We start from the raw sequence: 11,557 nt of genomic DNA, 5'->3' as shown, positions 1-11,557 counted from the left end.
ATAAAATCTATCTAAACATGCAACTTTTATTATGTGAGTGCAAGTTTTATTCAGGGCCCTCCAAACTTTTAGTACAATGATATGGTATTAAAAGTAATTTTTTATTTGAAAGAGTTGTTTTTAATTATATATAATGCGAATGGAACATAGAAATATAGGTATGAATAAAAAGAATTTGAACCTATATTTTAATGAATCTTTTTGTTTCACTTAGCAATAAGTTTTTAAAAAATACAATTTTTGTAGGTTTTTTTTTTCCAAAGAAGTAAAACTTAACATGATACCATAACCAAAAAAAATAAAAAATTATAAAAGGATCCAATTTAATAATTTGATGAACTTTGATGTAAATTTTATTATTTTTAGATTTTAATATTATTGGTATTTTGAGATTATTTTTAAACAATTATAGAGTTTTCATAGGTAAAATGAAGTGCTAATTATATTATTATTATTATAAAAAAACTAAAACTCCTTGTGAAATTATTGTGCATTTATTAATAAATTACTATTTATTAAAATAATATAAATAGTATAACAATGAATTTGCTCTTTCATGATAAAACTTTTGAGCTCTGCATTGGGTAAATTGGTCATTTAACTGATATATAATTGTTATTTTCAAATCATGTAAGGATATATTAGTATTTTTAATTTTTTTCACAATAAAACAACTTAATTACCCATAAAAAAAACTTTTTAAATTTTTAGCATTGTTAAGATTTAATTATTCTTTAAAGCAAAATCTAGCAAACTATCTTTCAAGAGCTTTTTCATCCTTTACATCATTTTTTTTTTATATATATTATTACTGCCAAGTTGGTTTAGAGATTTTTTTTATATTTTAATAAATATTATTGAAAAAACTTAATAACTCGTGCAAAGAAAGTACTAGCAAGTAGGTGGTGTATATAATACTTTCCGATACCCAAATGTCGCTTTCTACAATATGATTTGAATTGTAGATCCTCTGTGATATAGATTAGAGATGGTTGTTAATAATAAATCTTTAGTTTAATGTCGATAAACACTGGTCCTTATTTATTTGGAAAATTTCTTAATTAGGCTACCAAATCCAAAACCATTAATGTATTGCTATAAAGTATCTTATCTTATGCAATAAAATCGTTTTTATAAGAGAGCATAATATTTTACTTACGGACAACGATGTCAGAACGAAGGACTTTATTAAAAGATTTATGATAGGATTGGAACCTAATTGAATAAAAGAGAAAGGTTGTGATATATAAAGGACCAATATGAGTTTGTCCAAACAAAACGTAGAAAAAAGTCGGTCCTAGTACCCAGAACTTGCTCCGAACTAAAACTCTTGCTCATCCGCCAAGGGCAAAACCCTGCTAATACCCAGAAACCAGCAAAACACACCCATACAGAAGCCCTAAACCTCACTCCATAAAACCAACTAATAGAGAAAAACGGCCACTTAATTTGTCTATTTGAACCATGTTACACAGTAAAACTTTTAACAAGAAAACCAGAGGTGGAAGAATTCAAAAGCTTGTAAGAGAAGTGTATTTAAGAGATGATATTTACTGTGGAGCTTTGTTTTGCAAATCTTGTGAAGATAAATCGAAAGCTCGGCTGACCGCTACTGCGTCTACTATTCTCATTCTTGACACTAATGTTGTTCTTAATCAGGTAATCTTTAAATGCCTTTGTAGGGGTTTTAAGTACTTGATTTTGCTTATAAAGAATTTGAGCTTTAATCATTTTGTGGGTTTTTTTCCTAAGATTGATTTGCTTGAGAATCCGGCTGTAGAAGATGTGGTTTTGCTATCTGTGGTTTTGCAAGAGGTGAAGAATAAAAATTCGGCTGTTTATGGAAGAATTAGGAATCTTATTGATAGTCCTGCTAGGAGATTCGTTGTTTTCTCTAATGAATTCCACAGGTAATTATTTGTTTTTTGCGGGTTTTTGTTGGTTCTTTTTTCACTGTCATTTGATTTCCTTGCTCACTTTTGAGTGTGCATTGATGATGTTTTACTTGTTGGTTAGGGATACTTATGTGCAGACTATGGCAGGAGAAAGTCCGAATGATAGAAACGACAGAGGTTAGTTTGACCATTTACTGTTGATAATTCTGGATACTTCTTGATACAATGTGTTGTGTATTTGTCAGATTTTTATCATGTCATTGGGAATTTTTATGTTGCGGCATCTCTGCTTTGTAGCTATGAGCTTTTTTTTTTTTTGTTGTTGTTTGGCATGTGTTCCTAAATTTGTAAATTTGACATTGAAGAATTTTTTATCCAGCCATCAGGGTTGCTGCAAGGTGGTATCAGAGTCATCTTGGTGAAGCGGTGAAGGTTTTACTTATTACTAATGATAGAGAAAATAAGAGGAAGGCTACTGAAGAGGGTGTTTCTGCTGAGACAAGTATGCATTATATCTTCATCTGCAAGATTTAATTATTGTTACCTTGTTAGCGTGACACTTTTTGTGGAAATATGCTTTGCCTAGAGCTGACTTCTGAATTGCTGTTTCTTGCAGTTGAATCATATGTGAAATCATTGGGTCAACCAGCTTTACTTGACTTGCTTGTTCAGCCAGCTTCTGAAGACGTAATCATGGAAGAAGTCGAAGATATGAGACCTTCGAAGAGGAAAGTTGTTTATCCTGAGGTATTGCTTTAGTGTCCGATAACTTTATGGTTTCTAGATTTGTTTTGCTTGCAAGAAAATACGACATGATGGGTTAAAAAAAATAATTCCTTGCACTTTGTTCTTTGTTCAGCATAAGCCCATGTCAGAGATTACTTCTGGTTTGACCAAAGGAATATACCATCAAGGAAAACTTCGTGTGAACCGTTACAATCCATTTGAAGCATATGTTGGAAGTGAGAGCATTGGTGATGAAATAGTCATTTATGGGCGTGGAAATATGAATAGGGCTTTTGATGGTGATGTTGTGGCAGTGGAACTTCTTCCACAAGACCAATGGCATGAGGAGAAATCGTTATCTATAGTAGATGAAGGTATGTTTTCTGTCATGCTTTTCTGGGCCTCCTAGAAGCTGCATGTGTGCAAAATGCATCACTTGCTTGTGAATTTCTAAACAGGTTGTCCTTTTCACCTTAACAATGTCTTCAGATATATTAGCTCTAGCCCACTTTGCTTTGGTTATGTGAAAGGTTTTTGGTTGATGACCTACAATAAGGAAAAATGAGTTACATTCTTGTCTTCATATTCAGTTCTTATGCCATAAGACAGTAATGCACTTTGTCACTATCTTTTTTGCAAGTCTCAAGAGTTGCTTTTTTCATTGCAGCTTATGATTTATACTAAAAGCAAAATGGAAGAGCAGAAAATATTTCTTCCTTTCTACTTAATGAGTAGATGGATCTCTTTGTGTGCACGTGTGTTTGGGGTTGGGGTGTCAGAGCAGTGTGATTGCATTTTGTCTATGTTCTCTCAACAATTTCATTTTCCCTTGCAGAGGATGAAGAAGAAGATGTTCATCTAGTCCCAGGTAGTTCAGATGATGCTCCCAGGACTTCAATTCCAGTATCAAGTTCAACTTTTGACACAAATCCTGTCTCATCCCGCCCATCTGGTCGTGTTGTTGGTATTATAAAGCGGAATTGGCATTCGTAAGTCATCTTGATGTTAACACTGATTGATTTCTGCATGAACACATGCATATTGACTTTGGTTATTTTGTTGGATATGGTTTGAATGAACCTGTGATAATGATGTTAGTCTTATCATTGCATCCATGTAGTAACATGCTGGAGATAGATGCATGTCTACCTTATGCGCTCCATAATGCAATTGCTCCAAATGCTTTGCTTGTGGAACATAGCTTTCTTTTTTTGCTTGTGTAACATAGCTTTCTCATTTTAATTCCCTCGTTTAATGTAATGTACCTTCTTTTAGTCTTCTTTTTGTACAAATGGGATATTCCTTGTAATCTGACTAGACATGGAATATTATTTACAACTTTTAATAAAAATTGTATTTTTTTTGTTGCATTGTTTGTGTTATGGATTTAGTTTTTTATTTAATGATCTTGTGCAGTTACTGTGGATCTTTAGAGCCCATGCCAATGCCTGCAGGAAGTGGTGGTCTTGCATATGCTTTATTTGTCTCCAAAGATCGTAGAATTCCTAAGATTCGGATTCAAACTCGGCAGCTTGACAATCTTTTGGACAAAAGAATTATTGTAGCAGTTGATTCCTGGGACCGTCAATCACGACATCCTTCTGGCCATTATGTACGCAGTATAGGACAGATAGGCGATAGAGATACTGAAACTGAGGTTGGTAATCATTTCATAAGTTATGAGTGCATACTTGTGTGTGGAGGAATTTTTATTATTTGAAAACTGCTTCTTCAGATACTATAGACCTTTACCATTGTTCCTCAAGCTTTAGATGCTTAGATGGAGTTGTTATATGTTGGAGAATGATATAAATCATGTCTTGTAGCCCTACCTAACAGTTTAAACTTTTGAGTTGAAATGATTTTTTGACATGATATCAGAACCTTGATGATTAAGTGGTCAGCCCCTATTCTATTTGATAAAATTAAGCATAAGGTTGACGAGTCTGTAAAAGTTTCAAGCTCTAAAAGTTTTTACTTGAGGAGATGTGTTGAGAGTAATATAAATCATACCTTTGAGCCTTACCCAATAACTTAAACTTGGTTCTTTGACAATATATTTTGATCTTGTGAATTGTAGTTGGTCTTGATAGAGAATGATATTGATGCAAGACCGTTTTCTGCCCAAGTTTTGGCGTGCTTGCCACCACTACCATGGTCGGTTTCCTCCAAAGATTTGAACGAATCAAATAGAGTTGACTTACGACATTTGTGTGTCTTTAGTGTTGATCCTCCAGGTTCATGATCCATTTTCATCTTGTTCATTTCTACTATATTGTATAATTTCTCATCTTATTAGTTTATGTTACTTGCAGGATGCAAGGATATTGATGATGCACTACACTGTACTATGCTTCCAACTGGAAATTTTGAAGTTGGAGTCCGTATCCTCTGCTATGCTGAGCTTAATATAATATTTTTTTCTTAATTATTTTAACAAAATTAAGGGTTACGTAGGCTATCAATATGGTTGTGCACGCGCCCGCACACATACACTAGACTGCTTGTTGTTTGAATGTAATGATTTTGATTTTCTTTAGGTAGTGCTCCTTATTTTGTCATGTTTTTTCTGTCAGTGTTCCCTTGTACTAGATTTATTCTCTCTTTTAGCTTTTGTAGTTCTCTTAATGCGGTACCATTCTATGTAGTTGTTATAAGAGCAAATAACAGTCTTCAGTGGTTTCTTTTATCGATATAAATTAAGACATTGCTGATGTAACGAATTTTGTTCACCCTGGCACTCCACTTGATGATGAGGCTACACAAAGGGGTACATCTGTCTACCTTGTTGAGCGTCGTATAGACATGCTTCCAAAACCTTTAACAGAAGGTAGATTTTCTATTTGATGTGTATCAATCTGTTAGAATTCATGGCATTTTGAGTGTTGTTTGTGTGTGGTATATATATATTTTGTGAACCGAAGGTCATTATAATGAGTTTTTTGTTGTAGATATATGTTCGCTTCGAGCTGATGTGGAAAGGCTAGCCTTTTCTGTTATTTGGGTATGTGCTTCCATTTTTAATCTTTAGGCTAGCATTTTCTGTCAATTTTTTCCCTTGATGGGGTTCTCCACTGTATCACTCTCTGCTCTCTACTTGTCTTGATGAGGGACTTCCTCCAAACTACTCCTTGCTTTAATTTATGATTGTTTTAAGCATATGCAATGATAATTAAAAACAATATGTTTTGAATTCTAATGACCAATTATACAGGAAATGACCCCTGAAGCAGAGATTATTTCTACAAAATACACAAAAAGTGTCATCAAATCACGTGCAGCATTATCTTATGTTGAAGCTCAGGCTAGGATGGATGATAGGTAATGTTTTGACTCAACCATTAATTGATGAATGAAAATGTTTTATATTTGGTCCTGGCCCCTATGTAATTCCTGAGATTCTAGGTGTTTCTTCTATAATGATAATAAACATGTGTGCTTCTCTCTGTAAGAAAGAATAAGCTTCTCCTCGTGACTTCTGTTTGTTTTGCCACATTGACATGTATATTAGGTTTTTTTTCATCCTTTTACATTTATGGCATGCCTGATTTAACTTGTGAAATGATGACATGGACAGAGTTAATTTTTTCCAGAAGACTGCTCTCATATATCCATCAGATGTATCTATAATTAATATGATCTTAGATTCTTAGTGAAGATATGCAGAAATGTAGATGTTATGCTCATATCAGAACAAATAATTTCACTCACACAGAAAAGACCAACAGATTTCTTATGTGGATTGGGTTAGTTCAATATGCTTATTGAGTTTTGGGATTTTGAAGTGGACATGGATCTTCATGTTGCCGAATCATGTCATGTTGGGATAAGTCTTGATAGAATATTTTAATATGAAAAGTGATTTTAGTATTAATCTTGAAGAATGTCATTATTATTCCAGGATGGATTTGAGGAAACTGGTAGTACTAATAAATCGAAAAAGAAACCAAGTAATTGGTCCTGTGGTGGCTTGCTCAAATCCTCAGGTGCTAAAAAAGCTGCTCAAGCTCTGAGTGGTATTATATAAACGAGCCGGTAGTGTTTTGATCAAGCTAGCAACAGTGATTTGTGAAAATCTATATAACTCTCTATCCTTTTCCTTGCTTCCACTGTCACATATGGCCATCAGTTTGTTGAATTTGTGGCATTAGTGTTTTTGCTTTCTGGCTCATCTTTGAAAGTCTCTTATGCATAGTTGGCTGATGGGATCCTAATCAATTTAATCTCATTTTCAGTCGATTAGTTGATCCAGTAACTAAAGATTTGAGAAATATGAATGCTCTGGCAAAGGTATGCATCTTGGGAGCATGATTAAATTATTTTGTTCACTGGCCACTGAAAAATGCACACAGAAGTTGCTTTATATTCTATTCTGCAGATAATGAGGCAGAGGCGAATTCAGAGAGGAGCACTAACACTTGCTTCTGCTGAAGTCAAATTTCAGATTGATACCGAGACACATGATCCTCTTGATATTGGTATGATTCCCAAACAGCGGGTTTTTTTTTTCCTGGGTTTAGGGTGGGTGTTTTTGTGTCCCTGTTATACGACAAAAAGAGGAGGTGCATGGAGTGCTGGAATGGATCATGTATGTGTAAATTGGTGAATTTTATAGAGCTGTTGGTGTAGTGTCCAGCCACAGGATTTTTTTTTACTTTTATTTTCAAAAGAGACTGGAAAGATTTGCTTTTTATTGTTTAACAAATTTCTTACAGAAAGCTTCAACCTTCTTTTATATTAAGCATGTATTTGGGTTTATAAAGGTTGCAGCATTTTTTAGATTTTTTTAGTTTTTTCTGTTTGTAGTTGTGAAAATATCATGTCTAATGGTCTCCTTGTTTCTGCAGGTATGTATCAGATTCGAGAAGCAAACCAAATGGTTGAGGAGTTTATGCTTGCTGCAAATGTTTCTGTAGCTGAAAAAATTCTTAAAGAATTTCCAGAGTGTTCACTATTGAGGTAAAGTAACTGTATAATTTCTAGTGTGATTTTTTTTTTGGAATTTCATTTTTCTCACCTTTTAAGCCTTATCAACAATACAAGTGTTCATTGCCTAATAAGTACTCAAAGAATAAGTTTTAAATAAAAAATAATTATCTCTTGTCCATTAGTCAGGTCTATTGTTGCCAAGCCTCTTGAAAATTGAATTATGGGATAATACTTAACTTGACAATGCATTAATAGCCTAAACATTGCTGTGAAAGAATTGTTATGTAATATCAATTTTTGTTTCATGTTGGAAGTTCTTGAGTAAGATTGTGTTTAGTAACTGATTTGTGTTGCATTTTGTTGAAAACATTATTCTGGAATAGTATTCATAGCATAATTGTCAGATGTTTGAGAATTGCAGAGAGATCTTTTGATATGCATGTTAAAAAAGTGTATTTTTAACTTGAAATTGCTTTTAACTTGCCAAGACTTGAGTTTCTTTGGATTTTCTTTTATGGGCAATTGTATTGCAGCATGTTATTTTAACGAGATATTAAAACTGTTGCTAGGCCCTTTCAATCTATTGAAAAACCTTTTCTTTTTTATCCATAATTTGTTTTGAAGTTTGAAGAATCTTTTCTGACGTGTTATTTTCTATTGAATTCTTCATAGAGGAAATAAACTTCTCTTGAATTCTTAAAAGTGCTATGGTGTAGTATTATTTTGAACTACTGTTCCAGTATAAGAAAAGCAAGACTCTTTTATATGCCAAAGATTTTCCAGTTTTCCATTACTGAACTATCTCAATTGTGTTTCCTGTGGACATGTGCTCTCTTTTCAGGCGTCATCCTACCCCGACAAAAGAGATGCTTGGACCTTTGCTTCGTACAGCTGCTGCTGTTGGTTTGAATTTGGATGTCACATCTTCAAAAGCACTAGCCGATTCACTTGACTGTGCTGTGGTGAGTTGTTTTTTAGTTGACACTGTTTCCAAAAAAATTTAAAATTTAAAATCAGTCATGATTTAGCCTGTTCACCATGTGCTCATAGCTTGCTTTCTTCTCTTTTTTCATTTCTTGCAAAATTATGTTTTCCAGGGTGATGATCCATACTTTAACAAGCTGATCCGTATAATGGCAACTAGATGTATGACACAGGTAATTTTACTTACATTGTTGATTTTCAGGAGTACTTTGTATATGAAATTTCTAATTTTTATTTATTTATTTTTTGCTTGAACTGTAATCAGGCAGTATATTTTTGTAGTGGAGAACTCAGCCCTCCAGAATTTCTTCATTATGGGCTTGCAGCCCCTCTTTATACTCATTTCACATCACCTATCAGGAGATATGCTGGTTAGAAAGAGGTTTTACCTTGTTGAGTTTTACTTTTTACTGATGAACAAGATACCTGAATTTGAGTTTGGATTTTTACTTTCTTGCAGACGTGATTGTACATAGGTTGCTAGCTGCATCCATAGGAATATACAAACTTCCAACTATATTCCGAGACAGGCCCCAGCTCACTAGTATTGCTGATAGTAAGCAACAATGAACTTTCCAGTTAAAATTTTGCCATGGTTTAACTGCAAGTTCTGATTTGATTTGCCATGGTTTAACTAATTAATTAGTTTGGCATGCAATGCATTCAGTGTGTTTGATGGGGCTACTATTAATTCATATCAACCATGTCATGCTGAATGATAAGAACATTCCTTACCATAAATTTCCTGCAGATTTGAATTACCGGCATAGGAATGCTCAGATGGCAAGCCGAGGCTCAGTAGAGCTCCATACTCTCATATACTTCAGAAACCGGTAATTTGTGTGATCTCTCCCAATTCCCCTGCTGACCCCAACCCGCATGCACATAAATACATGCTAATCTATTTATCATAACTTTCTTGTTGTTGTAGGCCCACAGACACAGAGGCCAGAATAGTAAAGATGAGATCAAATGGTTTTATTGTATTTGTTCCCAAGTATGTATTTCCCTATTTGACCTTTTAATGGATAAGCTTACCCTTTTTCTCTTTTCATATTTAAATGTCTCTCTCAATTATGGTTTGCCCTGTGTATAGCACACCCAGTCCCTCAAGGAACCCAAGATATGGGAAGTAGAATACAAACAAGGAAAAAGAAAGGAGGAACTCTTCTACTATCGTGCCCAATATTGTGCCAGAGAAATGAATCTGGTGGTCTTTATTTTTGGGAAAATTGCAATTCGGGGTTTTATTTGGAAGAGAATTGAATTTAGCATTAGTAGCAAATTTGGTGGGTATGTGGGAGCTGGAATTTAAGTGATTAGGTGAGGGATTTCTGGGGCCGAAAGCAATTGTGTGATAGTTGATCTAACTGTGATTTGTTTGGGTCTGAAAGTTCAGGAAGTGTAGATATTATGGAGTATATAATTTTCTGTGTTGAAGCATAAAGTCTAGGCAGTTGCATTCACGAGTTCACACTTGGAAACATAATGCACAATCACGGCTTCTCAAGAAGTTCACTAGCTGCATAAATTCCAATGCTAAAGCAATTCAAGGACTAGTATGAGCTGTGTACTCATGTCATGTCTAGAACAATCACACTGTGCTTATCAAGGACATGATATACATGTGACAGTCTATTATGCCATTGGTTTTCCTCAAATTGAACATACCAAAATAAACCAAATACACCCTGCATCAAACTTTGTTCATAAATCTAGATTCCTTGAATCTTTCCTTCTAAGTCTTTGTTCGATGCATGATGGTCCTACACTTTGTAGAGGAGCAGAGGTTATTTATATGCGCTTTGCATAGGACTTAGCATTTGCTTTCTGCAGGTTTGGTATTGAAGGGCCAGTATACCTGACAATGAGAGGTGATAAAGGGGGTGGGGAATGGTTTGTAGACGAGCAGCAGCAGAAGATTAGGAAGATGGATGGTAGTGTTTCATACAGTATCCTGCAGGCGGTGAAAATTCACTTGGAGGTCTTAGAACCGAAACCAAATCGGCCAAAACTCCAACTAACCCTCCTCTAAATTTTGTAAGACAAAATTATGGGAGCTATTCCAATGCTGAATGTTTAGCTTGTTTAGGCCAGGATAGGGTGTATTGGTACCCAGAGGGGGTGCATGTGTTTGTAATGTCACAAAATCGTTTTGTTTGATGCATGTATTCTTTTGAAATATTTAACTCAGGATTTGCTCTTGGGACCTTTATTTAAGAGGGCATTTGGCTTAGCAGATGACTTGGGAGACTAAAAATTATTAAATCGAAACTGTCAATTCTATTCATAAACTCCAAATCACTCTTCCAATTGAATATGTGTAAAACTGTTCCAGCATCCACACTCTGAAAACACTTGCAAATGAAATTCAAACTAGCATAAATTGCATTAAGAAAAACTTGTTAGTGGAACTTATAGCTACTACCAGTAGTTAGTTAATAAGTAAACCTTACAACATGTTGCAATTTGGCAACATCACCCTGCTAGAACTTATTTGTTTTCCAGGCTGAAACTATGAAGTCTTCTATAACATGCATCAGTGTAAGTAGATAAGAGTTGTTCAGGTTCTGTGGCTGAGCAATACACGTTATCATTTCTACTAGTTCATTTGTTGTATTTCACCGCGGGTCGAAGCCATGTTTTTACTTATTAATAGCGTAAGGAATTTTTTGCAATGCTGTAAACTCAGGTAAAATGATAAATTTTTAAGAGTTAATTTGATACAAATTAGTTTATTTAATAAGTTTAAAGGAAATTTGGATGTTTTTTTTTTTTTTTTAAAAAATTAATATTGAATGATAAAATTAAACAAATATAATAAAGAAAAAAAAATAAAAATGAATATCAAGCCATATAAATTTTTTGAACTAGTAATTCGGGATATTAGATAAAAAATATCATCAATGAAAAAATAATGAAATTTAATTTCTAACAAATATAACATTGAATAATAAATTATCACCATCATTATTATAACAATTACTATTCTCGTCGTTGTTATTATCATTGCTAATATTGTC

General features: G+C 34.0%; 1 protein-coding gene across 1 annotated transcript; it reads left to right on the top strand.

Moving 5' to 3' along the window:
- The first annotated feature begins 1,265 nt into the window (after nucleotides 1–1,265).
- Nucleotides 1,266–10,830, top strand: EMB2763 (ribonuclease II family protein). The gene is made up of 23 exons (XM_011014447.1): nucleotides 1,266–1,659; nucleotides 1,753–1,910; nucleotides 2,017–2,072; nucleotides 2,275–2,397; nucleotides 2,512–2,642; nucleotides 2,755–2,995; nucleotides 3,457–3,610; nucleotides 4,038–4,278; nucleotides 4,702–4,858; nucleotides 4,937–5,005; nucleotides 5,326–5,451; nucleotides 5,573–5,625; nucleotides 5,836–5,942; nucleotides 6,857–6,911; nucleotides 7,000–7,099; nucleotides 7,469–7,580; nucleotides 8,392–8,512; nucleotides 8,648–8,707; nucleotides 8,800–8,905; nucleotides 8,995–9,090; nucleotides 9,286–9,367; nucleotides 9,466–9,531; nucleotides 10,371–10,830. Exons 1-23 carry the CDS (start codon nucleotides 1,465–1,467, stop codon nucleotides 10,567–10,569), a joined length of 2,808 nt encoding a protein of 935 aa, XP_011012749.1. The 5' UTR covers nucleotides 1,266–1,464; the 3' UTR covers nucleotides 10,570–10,830.
- Nucleotides 10,831–11,557: the final 727 nt, after the last annotated feature.

This window comes from Populus euphratica, unplaced genomic scaffold, assembly GCF_000495115.2.
Source record: "Populus euphratica unplaced genomic scaffold, PopEup_1.0 scaffold1125.1, whole genome shotgun sequence".
Taxonomy (NCBI): domain Eukaryota; kingdom Viridiplantae; phylum Streptophyta; class Magnoliopsida; order Malpighiales; family Salicaceae; genus Populus; species Populus euphratica.
This window is presented reverse-complemented; position numbering and strand designations above follow the sequence as displayed.

Bases quoted from the DNA above. Each gene is read 5' to 3' on its own strand.
- EMB2763 (XM_011014447.1), top strand. From the start codon at position 1,465: ATGTTACACAGTAAAACTTTTAACAAGAAAACCAGAGGTGGAAGAATT. The intron at 8,513-8,647 runs GTGAGTTGTTTT...TATGTTTTCCAG, and splicing joins ATTCACTTGACTGTGCTGTG to GGTGATGATCCATACTTTAA. The intron at 9,368-9,465 runs GTAATTTGTGTG...TTGTTGTTGTAG, and splicing joins CTCATATACTTCAGAAACCG to GCCCACAGACACAGAGGCCA.